General features: G+C 44.5%; 1 protein-coding gene across 1 annotated transcript in view; it reads left to right on the top strand.

Annotated features, from left to right (window-relative positions):
- LOC126188653 (spidroin-2-like) overlaps positions 1–24347 on the top strand; it is a 165278-nt gene extending 140931 nt beyond the window's left edge. Inside the window, exons 5-7 of the mRNA XM_049930256.1 lie at positions 11267–11516; positions 14026–15550; positions 21873–24347. Coding sequence (XP_049786213.1) covers positions 11267–11516; positions 14026–15550; positions 21873–22217 — 2120 coding nt within the window. The 3' untranslated portion in view covers positions 22218–24347. The remainder of the gene's footprint in view (positions 1–11266; positions 11517–14025; positions 15551–21872) is intronic.
- The last annotated feature ends 1258 nt before the right edge of the window (positions 24348–25605 follow it).

Raw genomic sequence — 25605 nt, 5'->3', positions numbered from 1 at the left:
CGTTGGGCCTTCCGAGGCGTGTTCGGGCGGAGTATCTGTCTTACTACCAAGGGAAGTGCAGTTGGACCAGTAATTATTTTTGTTGCTGGGTTAGTACAGTTCAGCGACAGCAAATAAAAATCTGTGAAATTGTTTCTACGGATGACGGTAATTTCGATGGCTTCCTCGAGTGTTGAATTAGTGCTCTTTTCTTACGTCTTAATTTTTTCAATCCGAAAATCTAATGTCAAAAAAGACTTGAAAATCAATAAGCACCTGTTTAAGATCGACGTGAGTCAGTAGTGTGACTCGTCTCGATTATTTAATTTGTATGTGGAAGAAGCGATGGAGAATGTCACCGAAAATATAAAAACAGCAGTAATAGCATTAAGAAAACAGGTTTAAATTCTGGATTCCGTTGTCGAGATATATGTTCTAGTAAGGAAGGAAGAGTAAGTGCTTCAAGAGGCTCTGAGCACTATGGGACTTAACATCTTAGGTCATCAGTCCTCTAGAACTTAGAACTACTTAAACCTAACTAACCTAAGGACATCACACACATCCATGCCCGAGGCAGGATTCGAACCTGCGACCGTAGCAGTCCCGTGGTTCCGGACTGCAGCGCCTAGAACCTCACGGCCACCGCGGCCGGCCAAGGAAGAGAAAGGAAAAACTCTTGATGGCTATGGACTGCTTGCTTATCACAGATGAATTTTAAAAGTTAAGGGAACAGATAATCTACAACGACAAGAAGCACAAGAAAAAAAGGTGACTTAAAACTATGAAGAGGTGACTGGAACGTTTTCTGCAGCGTCCGAGAACACAGCACTTGAAGTAGTTTGCAGAGCGGAAATATTATGTCGCCAGGTGACGATTAAAAACTGCAAAACAAACTGTCGAATATCATACAATGAAGGCTTTCGCAACTGGGTGTCATAGTCGCTGATGCGTCTTCCGGGCTGTACGGCCATAGTCGAAGAAACGTTTCGGTTCCTGACGCGCTGGAGGTGTTTGGAGGTGCTGCCACGTCGCCAGGAGCACCTCCGAAGGCGCTCTGCAGAAAACGTCAGGAACCGAAAAGTTTCTTCGACCGCGGCCATACAACCCGGAGGACTGATCAGAAACTGCCGAAGACATTACGAGTAGTAGATATGCTGAGATCATTATATGCGTCGGCCGACTTCGAACAGAGTGTTCTTTCTGTTGTTAATTATTTCAGTTTAGACACCAAATACCCGATAGAGTAACAATAGATGACGGATGTGAACAGTAGCTGGACTTGCACCAGGTTTGGAAAGACTACAAGCAACAGTTGCAGGACAGAAGCTTGTTGTAACGTGGTACCTTATTAATTTACAAACGAGGGGTTTAACGCTCAGGCCTCCGTGATGACAGATTTCGCCGCCGCGTTATTACTGCGCCATAGCCCGGTTACGGCATTACCCAGAGCTTTCGTCTGCCGCTGAGCTGCCGGGCGCATTCTGTCTCGGCTGTGTTGACAGTCGAGCAGCAGTCGTGACTGATCCCTCCCACCTGTTCAAACCTGCCTTTCCCTCCTTTCTCTGTTACTGCAGCGTCGCGTAATCATAAATTATTCACCTCTCGGTTATAAGGCAACGAAGATGAATCTAATCACATAATGGCTAGTTATAAGCGAAAATAAGAGCAAACGACAGGGAGCTACTGTTTCGCGGTCTCTGCATTTTTAGGTCGTTAGAGGGATCAAGGTAAACAAGTTTAGTGTGAATAGTGGCATTACTTTCTCTTTTGTATGTCTAAGGGCTCAAACTCGTAGGCTCATGTCACAATACGTCTATATCATTATATTTACACTGCCGCTTTTACAGGATGAAGCAAACAGCTTGGTGGAATGATACAGTCAAGGCAGCCTGTAAAAGGAAAAAGAAGGCGTATCAAAAATGGCAACATACCAGATCCCAGGTAGACAGAGAAAGTTATGTTGTAGAAAGAAACAAAGCCAAACAGATAATTGCAGCATCCAAGAAGAAATCGTGGGAAGACTTTGGAAACAGGTTGGAGACTATGACAAGTATTTTGGACAGGTCAGGAAAACTGCTGGTGAATCCTATGCCTTGGGCAGATGGAGGGAATATTTTGAAGAGTTGTTCAATGTAGGTGAAAATGCGATCAGTAATGTTTCAGATTTCGGGGTAGAATGGGATAGGAATGATGATGGAAATAGGATCACATTTGAGGAAGTGGAAAAAATGGTCAATAGATTGCAGTGCAATAAAGCGGCTGGGGTGGATGAAATTAAGTCGGAACTCATCAAATACAGTGGAATGTCAGGTCTTAAATGGCTACACAGGATAATTGAAATGGCCTGAGAGTTGGGACAGGTTCCATCAGACTGGACAAAAGCAGTAATCACACCAATCTTTAAACATGGAAACAGAAAAGATTGTAACAACTACAGAGGTATCTCTTTAATCAGCGTTGTGGGTAAAATCTTCTCAGGTATTGTTGAAAGGAAAGTGCGAGTATTAGTTGAGGACCAATTGGATGAAAATCAGTGTGGGTTTAGGCCTCTTAGAGGTTGTCAGGACCAGATCTTTGGCTTACGGCAAATAATGGAGAAGTGTTATGAGTGGAAAAGGGAATTGTATCTGTGCTTTATAGATCTAGAAAAGGCATATGACCGGGTTCCTAGGAGGAAGTTATTGTCTGTTATACAAGATTATGGAATAGGAGGCAAACTTTTGCAAGCAATTAAAGGTCTTTACATGGATAGTCAGGCAGCAGTTAGAGTTGACGGTAAATTGAGTTCATGGTTCAGAGTAGTTTCAGGGGTAAGACAAGGCTGCTACCTGTCTCCACTGTTGTTCATACTATTTATGGGTCATATGTTGAAAACAATAGACTGGCTGGGTGAGATTAAGATATGTGAACACAAAATAAGCAGTCTTGCATATGCGGATGACTTAGTTGTGATGGCAGATTCGATTGAAAGTTTGCAAAGTAATATTTCAGAGCTAGATCAGAAATGTAAGGACTACGGTATGAAGATTAGCATCTCCAAAACGAAAGTAATGTCAGTGGGAAAGAAATATAAACGGATTGAGTGCCAAATAGGAGGAACAAAGTTAGAACAGGTGGACGGTTTCAAGTACTTAGGATGCATATTCTCACAGGATGGCAACATAGTGAAAGAACTGGAAGCGAGGTGTAGCAAAGCTAATGCAGTGAGCGCTCAGCTACGATCTACTCTCTTCTGCAAGAAGGAAGTCAGTACCAAGACTAAGTTATCTGTGCACCGTTCAGTCTTTCGACCAACTTTGTTGTATGGGAGCGAAAGCTGGGTGGATTCGGGTTACCTCATCAACAAGGTTGAGGTTACGGATATGAAAGTAGCTAGGATGATTGCAGGTACTAGTAGATGGGAACAATGGCAGGAGGGTGTCCACAATGAGGAAATCAAAGAAAAACTGGGAATGAACTCTATAGATGTAGCAGTCAGGGCGAACAGGCTTAGATGGTGGGGTCATGTTACACGCATGGGAGAAGCAAGGTTACCCAAGAGACTCATGGATTCAGCAGTAGAGGGTAGGAGGAGTCGGGGCAGACCGAGGAGAAGGTACCTGGATTCGGTTAAGAATGATTTTGAAGTGATAGGTTTAACATCAGAAGAGGCACCAATGTTAGCACTGGGTAGGGGATCATGGAGGAACTGTATAAGGGGGGCTATGCTCCAGACTGAACGCTGAAAGGCATAATCAGTCTTAAATGATGATGATGATGATGATGCCGCTTTCCGTCGATGATGATGTAGTATACAGAGAAGTTGCAGCATTAGAAAATTGCAGCGTAATGCAGGAAGATCTGCAGAGGATAGACACTTGGTGCAGGGAGTGGCAACTGACCCTTAACGTAGACAAATGTAATGTATTGCGAATACATAGAAAGAAGAATCCTTTAAACTTTGATTATATGATAGCAGAACAAACACTGGTACCAGTTACTTCTGTAAAATATCTGCGAGTATGCGTACGGAACGATTTGAAGTGGAATGATCATATAAAATTAATTGTTGGTAAGGCGGGTTCAAGGTTGAGATTCATTGGGAGAGTCCTTAGAGAATGTAGTCCATCAACAAAGGAGGTGGCTTACAAAACACTCGTTCGACCTATACTTGAGTATTGCTCATCAGTGTGGGATCCGTACCAGGTCGGGTTGACAGAGGAGATAGAGAAGATCCAAAGAAGAGCGGCGCGTTTCGGCACAGGGTTATTTGGTAAGCGTGATAGCGTTACGGAGGTGTTTAGCAAACTCAAGTAGCAGACTCTGCAAGAGAGGCGCTCTGCTTGCTGTCCAGGTTTCGAGAGGGTGCGTTTCTGGATGAGGTATCGAATATATTGCTTCCCCCTACTAATTAAACCTCCAGAGGAGATCACAAATGTAAAATTAGAGAGATTCGAGCGCGCACGGAGGCTTTCCAGCAGTCGTTCTTCCCGCGAACCATACGCGACTGTAACAGGAAAGGGAGGTGATGACAGAGGCACGTTAAGTGTCCTCCGCCACACACCGTTGGGTGGCTTGCGGGGTATAAATGTAGATAGATAGATAGAAAATTAATACACTTGGAAAGACGACGTCAATTTTGATCCGATGACGGCATTTGCCACCTGGGGGATGATAGATGTACTACATAGTTCGCCAACAGATAGCGTAGTAACACAGCTACCAGACCGCCATATGCACCTACACTTTAACAGGGAATGTTCATAACCAGAAAGCGCAGTTTAGGGCAGACGTTGAAGCAATTAGGCAACGGCGCTACGGAGACGCACTCGTGCTTCATCAGGCAACTGACCTACGTAGCTCGTAGTTTGAAAGGGGTTAGTTGTGGCCCACCGAGTGGCTGGATGGTTCTTTCGGATGTAAATGTGCTGCGTCAGCTGTGCAACGATGGTGGTATTAGTGGTCACATGAGCATTCTCACACCCGTAGACATTGTTATTGACATCTACGCAGCACAGACGCCCGCCGGGATCGTCGTATGCAAGGGCAGCAGTGGCAGACAGTACAGGTGCCACAGCACAGGTAAGAGGGCTTGTGAGCCCAGACGTGTCAACGCGAACTGTTGCGAACTGGTTATCAGCAGTGAGACTACTGGCACGCACATCTCAAGCCCATCTTCCACTCTCGCCAAAGCATCGAACGTGCACAGCTCGACCGGTGCCGTCAGAGGATTACTTGGCATATGATATGGTCTTCAGCGATGAAACCATATTCTCCCTAGACGCAGATGATGGTCATTAGCGGGAGCGATGTAGACCTGGTGAGCGCTGTCTTGTAGAGTGCATTCGTCCAAGACACATTTGCCGCATCCCATTTCTTATGGTTTGGAGTGCGATAATCTATATCTCTAGTTCACCGTTTGGTGTCTCTGGAGGGGACGGTAACCAGCGCTCTGTACAAGTAGAATGTTGTTAGACACGTTATTTCGCCGTTCTTGCAACAGGAAGGTGATGTGTTTTTCCGACAGGATAATTTTCTTCCCCACACTGCAAGTGAAACTCAACGTATTCTGCATGGGCCACAAGGGGCCAATCGGGACCATCCGACCGCCTTGTCATCCTCAGCTGAGCATGCGGATAGGAGGAGCGTGAGGTCAGCACACCGCTCTCCCGGTGTTACGATGGTTTTCTTTGACGGAGCCGCTACTATTCGGTCGAGTAGCACCTCAATTGGCATCACGAGGCTGAGTGCACCCCGAAAAATGGCAACAGCGCATGGCGGCCCGGATGGTCACCCATCCAAGTGCCGGCCACGCCCAACAGCGCTTAACTTCTGTGATCTGACGGGAGACGGTGTATCCACTGCGGCAAGGCCGTTGCCCAACGTGTTCTGCATGACGTGCAGAAACTCCCCTGTCGAGTACAATCTCCAAACTTGTCTCCAATCAAGAACTTGTGAGAGATGATCGGGAGAGAACTGACTCTTGAGACTCGTCAGCCAACAACTCTTACAGAACTACGTGAACCGGTCGAGCAGGCGTGACATAACGTTTCCCAGGACAGTAATCGCCATCTGTACGACCGACTGGATTCCAGAGTAAGGGCCTGAATTATCGTCCGTGGAGGCTATACCAATACTAATATGAGTGTTTCTGCTTGGGTCAGCCGGCCGGAGTGGCCGTGCGTTTCTAGGCGCTGCAGTCTGGAACCGCGCGACCGCTACGGTCGCAGGTTCGAATCCTGCCTCGGGCATGGATGTGTGTGATGTCCTTAGGTTAGTTAGGTTTAATTAGTTCTAAGTTCTAGGCGACTGATGACCTCAGAAGTTAAGTCGCATAGTGCTCAGAGCCATTTTCTGCTTGGGTCGGTAATTGCTACCTCAGAACCTCTTGTGCTACTGATCTGTAAATGTAATCATTTCATCTACTTGATATGCAGTGATCCAACAATAAATCTTGAATGTATTGGAAACATCTAAAAGGGTGTACTAATACTTTTTTTCGGTAGTGAGTAAAGTTAATTGTACGTGTGTTCGTTCCACATCTCCTCCTAAACCACTCGATCGACGTGAACCAAATCTGCTTCGAATATCACTTAATATCTGGATAGAAGCCCTTGGGGATAAGGACCACCTACTGGCTCACTTGGGCGAAAAGGGAATGACATAGAAGCATAAGTAGGGAACGTCTGGGGTAATTTCAAGAAAAAATGGAATATAAATGGCTCATAATTTGCATTACTTCTATAAAAATACGCAGTGGGTAATATGCCTCTGGTCCCGGCGGAGGTTCGAATCCTCCCTCGGGCATGGGTGTGTGTGTTCGTCCTTAGGATAATTTAGGTTGAGTAGTGTGCAAGCTTATGGACTGATGACCTCAGCAGTTAAGTCCCATAAGATTTCACACATTTTTAATACGCCTCTACCACAACTAGCGGTGAGGGGGGGGGGGGGCGGGGTGAGTGACTGGGAAACTATGACGTGTAAAAATATTTGTTATTCACGGAATCTCGCCGATTCCCGTAACAGTTCGAGATCGGGATCATTGGCCTTCATCGCTTCACCACCAAGCTTGAACTCTTACAGGAATCGGCGAGATGCAGCAAGTAATGAGGATGATGAACAGTGGCACTACATCAGTAGTGTGCGGTACAAGTTGAGATTATGGGCCTGACGGGAAGCGCGCTTTGGTAGTCCGTGCAGTGACGCTGACCACTGTGTGCGTACGGCGTAGTGGTTAACGCATCTGCCTAGTAAGCAAGAGATCCAGCTTCGAATCGCGGTCCAGCACAAATTTGCAACATACCCTACTGATATAAATCAATGCTCGTTGGCAGCACCTGCCTTTAATTCCTTTGTGTCGTGATTCGTAGTGGCTGCACGATCAAAATGGTGTCTGTTGCATCAGATATGTCAGAAAAAACAGACACCAAATATATATAAAAATTATTTTTAGTGTTTCATATAATTATTTGCCGAATTTAAAATTTAAAATGTTGTCATAATATACTCATCCGCAGAAATATAGGAACACGTGAGGCAATACTGACCCTACGACTTAACTCAGAAAATAGATTAAGGAAAGGCAAACCTACATTTCTAGCATTTGTAGACTTAGAAAAAGCTTTTGACAATGTTGACTGGATTACTCTCTTTCAACTTCTAAAGGTGGCAGGGGTAAAATACAGGGAGCGAAAGGCTATTTACAATTTGTACAGAAACCAGATGGCAGTTATAAGAGTCGAGGGGCATGAAAGGGAAGCAGCGGTTGGGAAGGGAGTGAGACAGGGTTGTAGCCTCTCCCCGATGTTATTCAATCTGTATATTGAGCAAGCAGTAAATTCGGAGTAGGTATTAAAATCCATGGAGAAGAAATAAAAACGTTGAGGTTCGCCAATGACATTGTAATTCTGTCAGAGACAGTAAAGTACCTGGTGGAGCAGCTGAACGGAATGGACAGTGTCTTGGAAGGAGCTTATAAGACGAAAATCAACAGAAGCAAAATGAGGATAATGGAATGTAGTCGAATTAAATCGGGTGATGCTGCGGGAACTAGATCAGGAAATGAGAGGCTTAAAGCACTAAATGAGTTTTGCTATGTGGGGAGCAAAATAACTGATGATGGTCGAAGTAGAGAGGATATAAAATGTAGACTGGCAATGGCAAGGAAAGCGTTTGTGAAGAAGAGAAATTTGTTAACATCGAGTGTAGATTTAAGTGTCAGGAAGTCGTTTCCGAAAGTATTTGTATGGAGTGTAGCCATGTATGGAAGTGAAACATGGACGATAAATAGTTTGGACAAGAAGAGAATATAAGCTTTCGAAATGTGGTGCTGCAGAAGAATGCTGAAGATTAGATGGGTAGATCACATAACTAATGAGGAGGTATTGAACAGAATTGGTGAGAAGAGGAGTTTGTGGCACAACTTGACAAGAAGAAGGGACCGGTTGGTAGGACATGTTCTGAGGCATCAAGGGATCACAAACTTAGCATTGGAGGGCAGCGTGGAGGGTAAAAATCGTAGAGGGAGACCAAGACATGAATACACTAAGCAGATTCAGAAGGATGTAGGTTGCAGTAGGTACTGGGAGATGAAGAAGCTTGCACAGGATAGAGTAGCATGGAGAGCTGCATGAAACCAGTCTCAGGACTGGAGACAGTCACTACTACTACTAATGCCACAGTAAAATTGTAACACAATAATACAAATATTAAAGCTAGAAACTGTATGTATGTCTTGATGCAGCTTAACTCACAATACCCAATTTACCCAAACTATGTTCGACAAGCATTTGAGAATGAGAGCGCTTAGGGAGTTCCAACAAACTTGAAACATAATTTTAAACCTTTTCTAACCGGTTTCATTAGGTTACAGTGAATAATCCAAAACAAATAAAATCAACATAACTAGGGTTTTGCGTCTTCAGTCGTCTTAAGGGGCTCCGGAACGCCCTATACTTGCAATGTTAAAATAACGCTTATAAATTACATCTTTCCTCACAAATTATTTGAGGTAGGAAGTTGAACTTTTTACAGATTATTTATTGGAATATGGGCTACAACTTAACACAGGGATTTTACAAAATTTTAGTTCAGTTATTAAAGATGATTTTTTTCAATTGTAAGGAAAATTCACAACATTTTTTTGCAATTTTTTATTTATATATTCAAAAATATACAGTTTTTTGGAAAAAGGCTCTGTTAAATTATGCAGAAGGTACTGTGTAACATTTGCTGAAAGTTTGAAACAAATATGTTTGGAAGATCCTTAGAAAACATGTAATTAGTATGAGAAAATAAAAGTTTTGGGAATCGAGCGACAAAGATTGGATTAACTTTTTAGTGCATTCCAGGTCCATGGGATGGATTATCTTCATCCTCTGCAATCTCCTCCTCCAGCTTCCTCTTGTTCCTCCTCCTGTTTACTCTTGCTTGTATTTCTAGACTCTTTACAGCCCTGTCTGCAGCCCGAAGGCGTTCCTTGTCTAAAGCAAGCATCGCTCGTACCATGTTAGAACCTATCTTCATTCCCATATTTCTAAATACCTTGCACCTTACAATGTTGCCATCATTGAAAGTCGCAACAGCATCATACACACCAAAGTGAAGTGTTTCTATTCCAACAAATACAGTCTTGGGGATTCTCGACCATATAACACTATTTACACTTTCATTGGGGTTTTGAGTTTTTCCGTGAATACACTTTTTCAACAGTTCAGGTGCTACTAAGTCTCTGAAAATAGGTTAGCCACAACACATACTTTATCTCACATCACTAAAATGTACCTGATGTACACGGACGTTAATAATAACACCATTTGACAGCAGTTTAACAGCGCCACAGTGGGTCACGCCCATGTAGAACACATTTCAAAAAAAAATTTAAAAATAGTTGTAGTCTTCGGAATTGAATAAATTATATATCTATTAAAAGGTAATAGTCTGCAGATTCAGAAAACGCAAAAAAGTAAAAATTGAACTTTTCATGATTTTGAGCCTTTCCGGAGCCCCTTAACTCAAATATTTAAAGCGTTAACTCATTTGTAAAGCAAACTGATGTTTGAAGCTATTTTATAAATAGGAGCTCGATTTTTTAAAGAATCTAGGATTCGGGGTTATTGATAAATTTCATATTATGAGTACTCTGGAAAGCGAATTCGTGGCGTTGTAGTCCCACATGTTTCTTAAATGGACCATCAGTCCATCATGAGACCTTAATTAACTAGGACGATTCGAGTGTCACGAAACACTACGCTTTTAGTAAAATAAGAACTCCATTTGAAGTCACAGTACACTTTTAGTTAAAGAACTACTGGTGAAAGAGCTGTCGGAAAAACTTTGTAGAGTGAGCCATCTGTTTTGTTCAGATGAAATTACTACCTCCAGCAATGACTCACGTCATAAAACAGATATTAAAAGGTAAAGTTTACATATTATATATCACTGTAAACTAAACCACTGAAAGTCACTGAAAGTAAGGGTTAACATCTCAGCATAGTTTACATTTTGTTGATGATCATTTATGCTCCAGTTCAGGAACAGTTTTTAGATTGTGATTTGTTTATAAAATAACGTTTTCTGCTGTCAGTCCAAACGCAGTCGTTTGTACTGTGGTGTTAACGCTGGCCTCTTTATGGGACGACAATTTCGATGTCCGGCTGTTGCTAATTTCCGACCAATGGTGCAGAATGACGCAGAATGTTGCAGAGAGTACATCACTTGTTCTTGAAGGCAGGAGAATATGTGAAGGGGCTATGATGTGCTTGGTGCACAATACAGTGATCCTTTCTTGTGAGAGCTAGACGTGGTCGATCGTAATCTTGACAAAAGTATGCCTGCTCTTACTCCAACAATGGGTCATTGTCATATCCGAATGACGCAGCACGATTCCATCATCCAGCCGAACTTAGACTCACTATAAGGCAACTTTCAAACTCTGTTGGATGTTAATAATACTGACTCAAACGAGTACACGTCACCTCTCTTGCCTTCACAGTTATCACTCTGCACCTAATGCTTTTCGCAGTACTAGGTCTGGTAACGACATTAAACATGAACAACACTAATGCGCTCTCGTAGTCGTTCTATTGATAACATACAGCTGGAACTGTAATCTTTGAAATATACGCCAATGGTATGCACGTGAACGAAGTTATACTTACATCCGATCATATCTTCTCTGAGCTTAACTTCCGTCTTCAGACATGGATAATTAACACATAATGAGGCAGCATAAATCGTGTTTACGTTTACTGTGTGCACTGTGAGAGTCTTCCTCGCCTGTGACGGAGTTCCCGTGCGCTGTCTGCAGGTGAATGGAAGCCCATCGTGAGCAGCAAGCCGCTGGAGGAGCACTTGTCGACGCACGTGGAGCTGCCCGTTCCCGCCGACCCCCACGTACACCTACCGGCGCTGGGCGACGAAGCGAGTCTGCTGTTTACGCCGCCCCTGCCGCCCCCGCCGCCGCCGCCACCGCTGCTGTCTCTGCCGCCACCGCAGCACCACGTGCACCGACCGCCACCCTTCAGGCCAGGCCCGCGGCCCGGAAAATTCAGTGGCAGGTGAGTACACGAATGTGGAGAAAGGAGTACGCACCCTGTGGCATTACCTATTCTTGGGGCCGACAGAAAAGTAGTCTGTAGCCCCATTCAGTATTGCACCAGTATCATACAAATCCGGCTTGTGGATTTGATCAACGTAAGACGACGAAACACTTTTAATTTTTGTTGCTCAGATGCTCATTTGTAATATACATTGCTTGATACTTGCTAAGGAACAACTAACGCGGCAAAGGAACAGCTGCCGGCTGCTACAGAACAACCGAAAATTGCCACCGAATACCGGAGCAATGATAGTAAAACGAAAGATAGAGGGTTGGAAGTCTTAACTGCAGGAAGGCCTGTGTACGAACGCTCTCTAAGAATTCGACAGTTCATGCAGTACGGTGTTTGACAAAGGTTGTTGTGAAATAGACTAGTGCGTCATTCTGTGTGACGCGGCAATATGTCTACAAGACTTCAGTTGAGTGCTTACGGTCTTCTAAGAGCAGTTGAATGGCTCGCAACCGGTCAAAGTGTCACTACTGTGGCAACAGTGAAGCATGTTTCGGAAAGTGTCATCTCGCGATTAAAAAAGGCTGAATCTGGAAATGCTATGCGGAAGCATTCCGGTGGTCAAAGACCGAAAGAGGATCTATTTGTAGCCTTAGTGGCGAAAAGGAACAGACATCTCACTCCTAGGCTTATTGGTGCAGACAATGCAACCGTTACCGATACATGTGTCTCTGCCGGAACAATTTCGCTCACTCAGGCTGGTTTGTACACTCGGAAGCGTGTTAAATGCATCCCGCTTGAACCACGCCATCGTCGTGAAAAAGTTCGTTGCAGGGTGCATTTCGGTGAGGTTAAGAACAGTGGTCTAGAGTAATGTTCTCCGACGTACCCCGCTGTGGAAAATGATTCTGGCCTCCAGTTAGTGTGGAGAGAGAAACACGTTATGCACCACAGAATATTCATGGACTGAACAGTGTAGCCTAGACGCTATGGTATAAGCATGCATGCTGCATAATGGCCGAGTATCGCTCCATATCTTTCTGCGGGGTCCCGTTACAGCATAGCGGTGTTGCAGGGACATTATTCTCGTTCATATCCGCCTCTTTAGGGATGTGGTAGATACCGAAATTCTGTTTATGGACGACAATTCCCGCCCACACTAGACCCCTGAGATGTCGGACATGTCGGATATGCACCACAAAATGTTCATGAACGTCATCAGTGTAGCTTAGAGGTTATGGTATAGGCACAAATGAGTGGTCTGTAATTTAGCCATGTTTTTCCTGTCCCCTCTTTCTCTTTAGTGACATTGAATGTATGGAATGGCCTGCGTACTCCCCAGACCTAATCCCTCTAGAGCATACCTGTATGCACTCGGCAGATGTGTTTCTTGGCGAAACCCTCCTCCCAAACCGTGGAAGAACTGGAAACCGCCTTGAGAGAGAGAGAGAGAGAGAGAGAGAGGGGGGGGGCAATATCCCCCAAGGACTCACTGACAGTTTGGTATACAGCAAGAATAACAGGATCAAAATGTGCATTTGTGCCCAAGGAGGTCATATTCTGTACTGAAAGTCCGATATTGACCTCTGTGTTGGGAGTCTGACTTGGGTCAAGCATGATATCTCCTATGTCTGTTATCCTACTTTCACGCGTGGTATAATTTGTACCATTTTTCGCTATAGTTATACCAGTCCATCTCTATTGCTTATGTATTGTGTTTCACATCGCCCACCATTGCCTATGAATACTCCCGTCCAACAATTTCTCTGTTCCTTTGCAACTGTCAAGCAAATGTAATTAAGGTGTGCCATGAAGTTCCTAGAATAACTAGTCCCTTGCTGTTAAAAATTCTTAGTTATTGACGCGTTTCGGGTACATCCCATCACCAGAATATCTGCCAAAGAGAAGTGCAGAGCCATAAACGCAAGCGTAATTGACGAAACCCATCAAGGGTAACTTTACAAAAGTTGTTACAAAGAAAGCACAGAAAGCAGACGTGGAGTCAACATAGAAGAACGTATAAGAACAGTGACGCTGTATTGTGCCCATAATATAACTGAACAACATGATACTGAAACCATACTTAAGGTGCTTAAGAGGAACGAAGAACTAGGTAGAACCTAAAAAAAAAGCAAAAGTATACACAACAGGGCTTAAAAAATACGAGATTCAATTAACGACGTTAGAAAACTTAACTGACAGGAACTACCGCCAGGCTGCGAGACTGAGTAGCTGTTCCAAAATATAGTTAAATGTACGTGTGCTAATTAATATGGACCCAGTGTAATTTGTATTATGAAATTGAAAACATGGTCCAAGCAAACTTTATTTGTATTATCCGTGCAATTGGCCAGTTTCAACCACGTGTCAATCTCAAACACATATCTTAATATTACACTTTCATATCACATTCTAAGCTGGAAGCTTAACATATGTACTTGAAAATGACTCCCCGTTGAAATTGGCCAGTGGTACTCCTACAAAACTAAAATTTTAATTTATGTAACTTTCCCAGCAGGTTGAGGCGACCGCCCTTCATCCCGCTGAGAAGGCCTCCTCCAGGAGAGCACATCCATCACCATCATCCGCCCCCGCACAAGAGACCACCCCCGCTACCGCTGTCCGCCTCGTTCAACGATGTCGCTGGTGCCGGCCACGTGCTAAGGGACAGCTATGGCAACGTCATCAAGGACTCTTACAAAGGTGGCCACTACAAGGAAGGGGGCGGCCACTTCAAGGACGGTTATCACAAGGAGCCGCACGGACACGTCGTGTTCAAGGACTTGCACTTTAAAGGCGCAGGCGGTGGCGGTGGTGGAGGCGGCGGTGGCGGGGGCTACGGATTCGGAGGATCTGGATTCAAGGACGGGTTCGCTGGTGGCCACAAGTTCAACGGCGTCGGTTTCAAAGATGGCTTTAGTGGCGGACTACATTTCAAGGACACACACATCAAAGACTCGTATACTGGCTACGGGTTCAAAGACGGGTTTGGGAGTGGTCAGTTAGATTTCGGGAACACTTTGGGCGATCTCTCACTAATTAAAGACGGTTTAGGCAACGGTGGCGGCGGTTTTCAGCAAGACTCGTACTTCAGTGGTGGAGGGGGTGGTGGATACAGTGACGGAGGACTCAAAGATACGGCTCTGAATGAAGAGTTCAACAGTGTGGGATTGCAAGGCAACTACGATGGTCAGATTTTGAAAGACTTGGGTGGAGGAGACGCCGCTTACGGTGGCCAGCTCGGATTGTCGATCGACTCTGGTTCCGCTGACGGTCACAACAATGTCGGTGGTAGTAGCGGCGGCTACAATGATTTGAACGCAGTAGATCCCGCTGTTGCAGGGTTGGTCGACATAGTACTGAAAGGTGGCGTAGGGAGTGAGGGCAACATTGATCCTTCCAGTTACCAGGTGCTCGCGCAGGACGTGGGAGGGGCGTCTGGAGGCTCGTCTGATATGTATGGAAATGGAGGGGGTGCTACTGTTGGTGTTGCTGTTGGTGGTGGTGGTCACAGCATTGAAAGCGGGTTCGGCATCACATCAGGAGCAGGTGGAGGATACAGTGGAGGAGGCACTGTGGCGGACACATACAGCAGTGGAGGAGTTGGTGGCGGTAACGGAATAGGGTTTAGTATTGGCGCATCTGGTGGTGGTGGCTACGGCGCAGGAGGAGCTGTGGCGGATGCATTCGGGAGTGCAGGTATTTCAACTGTCTCGGCTACTGGACACAGTATCGCAGGTGGTGCGGGAGGCAACGGCTACGGAAACGCAGACATGTACGGCAGCGGCGGCGGACTGGCAGACAACGTGGTGCTGGTGCAGGACTCAGCCGCTGCCGCCCTGCTCGGCGGCGGAGGGCACGGGGGTGGCGGCCTGTCAGCCGGCGGCCTCGCGGGCAGCGCCCTCACCGTTGGTGGCTTCGGGGGCGGCGGCTACGCTGCAGGTGGACTGGGCCTCGGAGATGGACACATCGTGACGTCACACGACGTATCGGCCCACCACCAGCTGGGGCCGCTCTCCTGCACGGCCTCCAGTCACTACCAGGTGAGTACTCACACCGAGTTCGTGTTGTGTTCACCAAACGGATCTGGCGTCCAACGTAAGGTGTCAAGAAGTGAACCCCTAACACACAACACACAACAGCTTCCATTTTTTTATTTTTATTTTATATGTATGTATGTGGTGTCTCCTGAGAGTCATCAAGGATATTTTCTCTGGTGTTTCGGTAGGTATTTACAATTTTGTTTTTGCAACGTGTAGGTGGAGTCAGCCCAAACAAACGCTGCTCATTACATCTTTCATGCGACGCCCAGAGTCGATTATAAGCATTGGTATGTTTCCCGTTACAAAGAAAATGAATTTTGAAGTGGAATTTTACTTGCCAATTCGACACAGCGGTCCCAAATTAGTCAAGTGCGGTATTCGTTTTACGGTAAGTATTAACAAGGACAGTGAAACACGAGTGATGACGAGTACCCCAGCAGCGGCAGCACTAACCTGGCCAGCCCTGACGGCTACCGCCATGCAGAAGCGTGCTGCTCGGTCGCTGCTGGGGTAACCACTCGTCGTGTTTTACTGTTCCCGCTAAAACACATCGGTAAAACGAATATCGCACTAGACTCATATGGCGGGCTCTATCGAATAGGCATTTAAAATTCCGATTTCAAAATAATTTTGTTTGAAATGCTTTCTGTGGACGGTGGGCGTCGCATGAAACATGTGCTGAGCAATATTTGTTCGGGCTGACACCAGCTACATGGTGCGAAAACGAAATTGCAAATATCTGCCGAAACACAAGAGAAAATGTGCCTGACGACCCTTAGGGAAGACACCCTCATCAACCTCCTGACTGGCTTGGTGCAATCCACCACGAATTTCTTTCCTTCGGCAACCTTTACCCCATGGTCTCAATTAATGCCTGGATGTATTACAACCTCTAGTACCATGGAGGTTATTCCCTGATATATTAACACATGTCGTATCATCTTGTCCCTTCCTCTACTCAATGTTTTCCATGCGTTCCTTTCTTCCCTAGTTCTGCGGAGAACTACTTCTTTCATTACCTAATTTTCAACATTCTACTTTAGCACCATATCTCAAACGCTTCGATTCTCTTCTCTTCCGGTTTCCTCACTGACCATGATTCAGTACCATACAATCCAAAGATTATTTTCAGCAACTTATTTCTCGAATCAAGACCTATGGTTGATATGGATAGACTTCTCTTGGCCAGAAATGCTATCTTCGACTGTAGTACCTTTTATATTCTTCTTGCTTCATATGTTAGGGGTTATTTTGCTTCAAAAGTAGCAGAATTCCTTAAAACTTCGTCTACTTCGTGATCAACTGCCTTGATGTTCTTATCAACGAAGATACTCTGTGTGATGGTATCTTGATTTGTCCAGGTGGTTTTGTTTCAAAAGGGTCATTCAATACCTATGGACTGCTATACTCTGTATATCGTTCGCCAGGATATGGCTGTGAAAATTATTGAAAGCAGCAGGCTTGGTTATTTTTACAGATGCACGAGTTCCTGTTGTGTTTCCTCTATACGTTTGCTTGCAGGCTTTCGTCGTGAGAGTCAAGCAGACCATTCTCCGCGTATTAGCAATAGACCAAGTCGTGTCTTTGTCGTCTTTTATTTAATCACAATCTTCGAGCGCTTGCCAGATCTGAACTAAGTGTTCCAATTTCGTTCTTTAAGTAAGTCGATAGTGGCAATAGGTTCCACCAAACACAAATAATCTGCTAGTTTCCTTGATGACGTTATTATCTACAATGTCCGTTCCTGTATACCATCGTGGTCTCTAATCCATCTATCATTATTGACGTCCTCGAAAAGATCTTATCTGTTGAAGCCAGCAGGTCTAAAATATATCTTTCGGGTATGGGTTGTCGCAATAGTTCTTCGAGGCTGTTTTCAGATACTGTATTCATTATTACTGGGCCGTAACGTATGCGTAATTTTCACAGTCAATACTGAGCTGGTTAGAGTCAGCACCAGTTACACCATCAGAGGGCGGCAAGAACTTCCCGTACAAATTTAACATTATTATCTGGAGCACAAGTTTAAGCTCATACAAAACAGAATGTAGCTCTTCCTCATTGATAAGTGACATGCTGAACACTGAGTCAGTCTAATATACACGATACAAATTTGTAGTTATTAGAGGAGACAGAAAGAAATATTTCTGCTATGTGACATAAATGCCGCAGGTGCACCGTTTTCCGCTGGGCTTCCCTTAGGCTAACGCTTACAGTTGTTTGACAGTGCAATCTGATTCGCAACACAGTTACATCTTACTTCCAGGGAGGATAAGTTTTCATTATTGCTAGACGTTTCCACGATCCTGGATAAATAATTAAAGTATAATCGCTTACATTTTGTTGTGTTGAAGAGAAAGTTTCTATTGATGTTTACACATTCTTGATGGCTGATTACATCCGAACCGAATTAGCTGTTGTGCATCTAGTTTGTGGGGAGGCACAATGCAATAGTCGAGCAGCAAGGTGCCTGTAAGCAGAGCTATTTCCAGAGAGAGGGTTACCAAATCACGTCATATCTCAAAGCCTTAATGGCAATCTTCGCGAAACAAGATCTCTTAGACACAACAACGGGAAACTGGTAGACCTCGCAGTGTGCTAACTGTTCAGTTTGAGGAAGCCATGTTGCAGTGAATCGAGGAAAGCCTCAGCACTAGCAAACGATCCTTATCCACGGAACAAAAAGCCTCCAAAGCCACTGTGTGGAACGTCTTGCACGAGAGGGTTATTCATCCGTTCAGATATCAAAAGTACAAGACCTACCATCTGATGACTCTTTCTACAACGTGGAATTCTCCAGTGGGATCTACACCAAACCGTTAACATCCTCGACTTCCAAACGTGTGTTTTGTTTACTGAAGCGGCCCCCTTCACAAGGGAAGGAATATTTGACCGTCGTAACAGCCATGTCTGAGAGTTGGAAAATCCTGTGGCTAATCGTGTGTTCAACCATTAACTGAAATTTACCTTTGTAACCCGAGCTGGATTCACGAGCAGTTCTTGAGTGGAGGGCTGAGGAACTATTCTAATTACAATGCCTTATTTCATCAACCAAATGAGCGGCCAGACGACAATCCACTTGGACACACACTAATTACAGATCTGCAGGACCGAAGGACGTAATAGTTTCACAGCGTTATAAAACTACTATCATTCACGCTTTCCGACTTAAACGGATTTCGATCTGCATACAGCGGACAATTTCGAAATCGGCGAAGTATTATCTCTCTGAAGTCCAGCGCCTACTACTTCTACCTTAACAGAAATTGTAAATATCGGAAAAAGCTCAATTCACAAATGCCGTGAAGACCACTAAAGTCAACCTGCAGCTTCGCTCGTCAACTCAAATTTTTGCTGGAGCTGCGCAGCAATTAAATCCACATTAATACATTACAAGCAAAGTCACCAGCAACATCAACCGTGCCAACAGCTGCCTGGTCGGTCTGTGCAGCACTCAAAACCTAAAAAAATTTAATCAACAGCGAGACATGTTAAATGAACTCAGCAGCTGCCCAGGACCTGAACAGCACCTAAAACCATTGGTAAATTCAAACGAAAAAATGCTACAAAGTAAAGAACACTATGGCTGCCCAGCTGATCTGTGCAACACTTAAACGACATGAAAATTTATTCACAACTCCATCAACTCAATCCAATTCAGTAACTGCCCACTTTATCTTTGCAGTACTTAAAACCGCACTAACATTTGAACACATGTTCTAAGCCACTCAACACAATTGTCAAAGAATTTCCTTCAAGGAACGGGAAAGCCAGCACAACATCCTCGAGGTGGTCCAAAGAAGCATACTCGCGACCAACCTTGCCTCGGAGCCACCGCTGGTGTTCCGCATGTCCCTGCCTGTCGCAAGAGGGCATTGCCTGCCTGCTAAGTCTGCACGCGACAGATCGAACCAGCCTGTCTTTCAAACTAAAGCTCTGGCCGACCAGAGCTGAATAACGAGAGATACGCTCTCGGCAAGTGTCATACGGCACACTTGAAATGTATGGATTGGTATTGTTGACGACCATTTGATTGGGCAATACCATCTACTTAATACTGTCGGTAGAGAAAATTATCCTATCTTTCACTGTGAAGTGTTACCGGAAAGGCTGGAGAACGCTCCGCTGGCAGCTGGCCAATGATATGGTTCCACCGTGATGGCGCCCCGCCACTCTGACACTAATGTCAGAGAGTGTATACAGAATGTCTTCCCTAATTGTTACTTTGGGAGGGGTGCGTCAGTACCGTCGCCACCACGTTTTCCTGACCTCACTCCTACGGGTTTATTTTCTGGGGGGGAGAAATGAAGTGTTTGGCTTACTAGAGACCGATAGACACTCCTGAAGAGTAGGTTGCCCGCTTGGCTAAAGTTGCAGCCATTATTTGTGAAACACCTAGTTGTTTCGGGCGTATTTGACAATCATTGGACGTAAATGCCAGTTGTGCGTTAATGTAAACGGAGAACATTCTCGGAGACACCAATGACACAATATTCATCATATGGCAGTTTGAAAATCTTCTCTGAACATTACTAGCGGAAGACTAACCGCTCTCTATCTATCGGCCATTGGTTGTTTCTCACTCGACAATTTGAAGTGTTGAAGATATGACGAACGTTGTGCAGGAACTCTAGCAAAACTCGAACTGACTTGCTTCTTGCAACTAACAACTTCTGCCGGCCGCGGTGGTCTCGCGGTTCTAGGCGCGCAGTCCGGAACCGCGCGACTGCTACGGTCGCAGGTTCGAATCCTGCCTCGGGCATGGATGTGTGTGATGTCCTTAGGTTAGTTAGGTTTAAGTAGTTCTAAGTTCTAGGGGACTGATGACCACAGCTGTTAAGTCCCATAGTGCTCAGCGCCATTTGAACCATTTTTGAACTAAGAACTTCTGCTCGAGCATTGTTATTTAAGCGCACGTCTCTCTCGTCCAGGTGGCGCTGGCGCTGCAGGGGCGTGTTTCCCGCAGGTAGCGTGATAGGTTAACGCGCAGGGATGATTTTCCCGTCCGCAGCTCTTGGTCTGACGGCCGCCTCCTCGCTTCTCGAGCGCGGGGTCCCGGGTTCGATTCCCGACGGGGTCAGGGATTTTCAACTACCTCGACATGACTGGGTGTTTGTATTGTCCTCATCATTTCATCATCATTCATGCAAGTAGAAGATTGAACTGAGAAAAGGTTGGGAATTTGCATGGGCGCAGATAACCTCGCAGTTGAGCGCCCCACAGTCCAAACATCATCATCGATGATTTTGCTGCTGTAGACGGACGTCCACGGTACTCCTGGTTCCGCTTGTCGCCAACTCTTCTTGTCACCACAAAAAACAACCCCATACCATAACACTACCCCTCCTTTCGCCGCCATTGGCGTAAAACTTGATGGCAGGTAACGTTCTCCACGCGTTCGCCAAACCCAAACCCTTCCATGGAATTATCACAGGGTATAGCCTAATTCATCGCTTCAAACCAGTCGTGTCCAGTCACCCACTGCCCAGTGACGTCGCTCTTTGCATTACCTGAACCGTCGCCCAGTGTTGGCTTAAGAAATGTGTGGTCCACGAGGAGCTGCTGAACCATTGTATGGCGCTCTTTTTAACTTCCTATGCAGCATCATTGTGCCAGCTGGCCTTCTGGAACCTACCAGTGATTCTTTTAGTTGATTTAACGCATTTTTAGAACCACCATGTGCAATGTTTGACGGACCCGATTCGTCAGTGCATATCTGCCTGATCTTGGTTTAGCACTGTTGTTCCTTCGCATTTCCAGTTGATATACACATCACTTACAGTTCACTTGGAGAGCTTTAGAAGGGTTGAAATGTCCTTGATGGATCTGTTACTAAGGTGACTTCCAGTGACTGGTCCACGTCTGAGGTCACTGAACTCTTCTGACCAGCCCGTTCTTCTGTTTCTGCTTCTCTACCAATAACAGAATACTCCCCACCTAACTGGACTCGCATTCAGGAGGACGACGGTTCAATCCCGCGTCCGGCCATCCTGATTTAGGTTTTCCGTGGTTTTCCTAAATCGCTCCAGGAAAATTCCAGGATGGTTCCTTTGAAAGGGCACGGCCGACTTCCTTCCCAATCCTTTCCTAATCCGATGAGACCAATGACCTCGCAGTTTGCTCTCTTCCCCCAAACAGCCCAACCCAACTCCCCACCTCCTTTTATACCGACGGGTGCGCCTCTTGTGACCTGCAGTAGTCGGTCCCGCATTACATGGGGGTGTTGCAATGTACTTTTGATCACATAGCTTATTGCTGTAGTCCGTAACATTTCTAATCACTCAGATAGCTTATTAGTCTGACGGTGAACTGCATGTTGCAGGTGCAAGACCACTCGCTCGCGGACGAGGAGCCGGTGCTGGTGGGCTCTGCGTCCACAGTGCCGCTGGAGGCGGTGGCGCTGCCCCCGGTGCCTTCGCCGTCGCTGCCGCAGGCGCTGCCTCTGGTGGCGCGGAACGGCGCCGGGCCCGACAGCAAGCCGACCGCGGACGTGGAGGCGGCGCCAGCACAGGCCGTCGCGGATGCTGGAGGGGAGGCGCCTCGAACTTTCCTGACGCCGCCTCCCGCGGGGGCGGCAGCCTGGTCTCGCAGGGCGCGTGCTCCGCCCCCGGGAGCCAACGCTGGCCGCAGTCGGCTCATCGCAATGCCTCGCCCCCGAGGCTTCTAGGAACTGTCGGTCATCCAACTCTGCGCGAAGTACAGTGTCGTGTACAAGCGTGCCAACAGATGACCAATCACGAGGCCAAATCGTATGGCACGCTTTGTCACTCTAGCCATCACCTCTTGAGAGAACAGATATGTATCTCGAATAGCTGGAAGTTGTCAATCGAACTAACATCTCTGAGTCGTTTGAAGATATCTACAGTCGTTTTAAGACATCGAAACGAGATTTTCGGCAAATGATAGGAAGAAAAAGGGAAAATGTTTTTTATATACATTAATATTCGGCATATTCTTCGTACCACGATATTGAACCAAGCACAAGCTTTCTTCTTGAAAGGAACTATGTGCAAATACAGTTACGTTGAACATATCGGCAACTGCTTCCATGAATAACTTTTTTATTGCTACTAGTTTCGATCATAAGCCATCACTCTCAGGCACAGAAATCGTCATTTCAGCATCACTATGCTTAAACCCTGATGATATAGGGATGACCATTCGAAGTCAACGTAATACTTTAACGACAAAATTGTTTAAAAACAGTCATCCTCAATAACATTGTAACCAAATTAAAAATTCATATTATGTCATTTTGTAATTTCTTGACGACATGCGACAGTAAAACTAGGAAAGTAGGGCTGTTAAACGTGTCAGTATGTACACTGAAACCCTCCACAATGAAAATTTGCCATTATATGTGACGAAATTCTGCCAGCAGCCATATTAGACTTAATTTCTAAGGAAGTGAAGCTGTAAATAAACTGTTGTCTGCAGATAACAGTCTTACATTCAGCACATGTTCCTATCTATTTCCGGAAGAATTTTCAGGGTAAAAATTAATGTTCCGTGTCACTACACTGTTATTTTTCGTATCCAATGTCGATTAGGAAAGTAAATTCATCAGAAAAAAATCGCATGTGCTGCTGTATGGTGATAGATAAGACATTTTCGTGTAATGACGCGTTAGTAAACATTCACATCTTTGCCTGCTGTCGTCTTTGTATACCTCGAGTGATATCTTGAACTAACTGTGACGTATTTAGGGTCTTATAACTTGAGAAACTTGCGCTATATGAAAATAATTTAATTACTTTTGCCTCTTCGAAGTCTTAACTTATGCCGCAATATTGAGTCAGTTACTTAACACTCTCTGCTTTAAAGTGACAGTATCTATGCCTGAATATGAATTAGATACTTCTGTACAGAATCCTAAGAGAGAAATGTTTTGAATTACGTTCAGAGATTTTGTGTTTGCGCCAGAGTTGGCCTCCTTCTTATATCTGCTCTGTACTTCTTACTCTTGAGTCATCAATAATCGTCGTTTACAAATGTACTTGCCATTCGCACTGTATGAAAATCAAGATGGCATATATCTTTTAGCTAGTATTTTACGAATATCTAATGAATATGTCCGTGATTGTGCCATTATTTATATTACGTGCTGTGAATGATAGGAGCAGATACACTACAGACTTTTTCACTGTGGCAAACTGGATCATAGAGTATTCAAAGCATATTTAGCTGAAATCGTATTCATCATGCGTTCGCAACACAGCTCGCCAGAAATCACTCTGTACGACATTTGGCATTTTATAAGCGTGTGTTTTTTCCCCCTACAACATAAGCAGGTTATTTCGAGACTTGCAGCTGGTACTGAGCATTAAATTCATAACAGCTGTAGCGATATTTCTCAGTAAACTGTATTAATTCCGTTTGTAAGTCTGCCGTCCGCTGTTTCTTGCCAAAAATATAGAAACCTGACGTTTATTACACTATGTGGAAGCGCCACCATAAAAACAAAATCATTGCGACATTGCTTTGTTGTGATACCTCCAGATTCTGTGGACCGAGAAGCCACTACTGAGAAGTCACACAGTATTGATACAAAAGTGACTGTCATGTGTCAGCTCAGGAGTTCACGAAGCAGAAGCCTCTGGCGGGAGCTGAAAAGTGCTAAAAGACTGAGAAGATGATCCACGAAGCTTTTACGTAGCTTTATTTAATCACTATGGTTATCCATGACTTACGACATTTGTAAATATTTGACAGCACAAGTGACAAATATCCACATAATTTCGTTAGTCCAACTAAAAAAATATGACCTAAACTTAATTTATTTGAAGCAAGTATAATTTATTTTCTATTTTAAACAAATAAATATGTTTTTATGAAATGTGATGTACTTCTCCTACATTCACCCCAGTTTCTTAACAAACACCATTTTTCAGAAAGTGATTGAATTATATTACTGCAAAATTTGTGGTCAGCAAGGGGATACGTGCCACTATGGCACCTGTTTAAGAAAATAAAAATACTGATTTTTGCAATGATGACTGTATTTTGCAGAACTCTGGAAGCTTCAGGACTAAGGAATCAATGTTAAAATCATTGCGAAGAGTAATACTTCCATTTCTCTTTATTTACTCTCAGTAGATAGCTTAATTTACTGCTTTGCTCATGTGCTTCATATGTGATAATTACATATTAGATTCAGGAACATGAAGAAAGCCTAAATTGAACACATCTAAATGTTAAGTTAACGACATTTGCTATGTTCCATCAGTCTCCTTAAATATATGTATCAGACTATTCCACACTCCTATCTTGGAAACACAGTACATGAATAACTAAAACACAGAAACTCGCAGCACGTATTTTACTGTGTTCAGAGATAAGTTATTCTTTCCCTCTTACAATAAACGACCAGCTGACAGGAATGGTATGCAGACACATTATCTATACGAATACCAATTCCAGCGTGGATGATTGAACTTGATGAGCGGCCACCAAAAACGAGATTATCGTCGCAATAGACACCTCAACATAAAGTAAAGATAGTAAAAATAAGAAGTATATATGCACACGATTTGTAGTATTTACAACACAGGGAAGGGAAGTACACAGTCGTTAAAACCACAACACTCTAGTTCTGTTCAGCAGAAGCTTTGCACACATTTGTGCTCAAAGTTGCAGGCACAGTGGCGCCGATTCATTATCATTCATAAACTTTGAGACTTCCCATATATCAGACGAAAATACTGTGTCAGAGTATGACAATAATGAATGAGACGCCGTGCTACGAAAATTTAACATTATTTATTTTAACCACCACTGTTATCATGGAATTGTAGACTTTATCTGCGTAAGCCGTGTGATTTAAATATGAGCATTTATTTCTTGTGTAGTAATCTTACCTAAGGAGAACATTTTAGTGGGTTTTTCAGATTTATCTTTTATTTCCTTAGTTAATGGTTGCGAAACTTAATTTGTTGATAGAAAATTAAATATTGTGGCACTAAAGTCCGCGTCATGTTAGAAGGCGGCACAATTTTCAGCCGTTTTGCGCATTCCCCTCCACTAACCACTGCCAGCCAATGATATTCATTCTCTTT

The sequence above is a fragment of the Schistocerca cancellata genome, chromosome 5 (genome assembly GCF_023864275.1).
Source record: "Schistocerca cancellata isolate TAMUIC-IGC-003103 chromosome 5, iqSchCanc2.1, whole genome shotgun sequence".
In the NCBI taxonomy this organism is placed as follows: Eukaryota; Metazoa; Arthropoda; class Insecta; order Orthoptera; family Acrididae; genus Schistocerca; species Schistocerca cancellata.
Note: the sequence above shows the minus strand (reverse complement) of the source record. Positions and strands in the feature narration are given on the sequence as shown.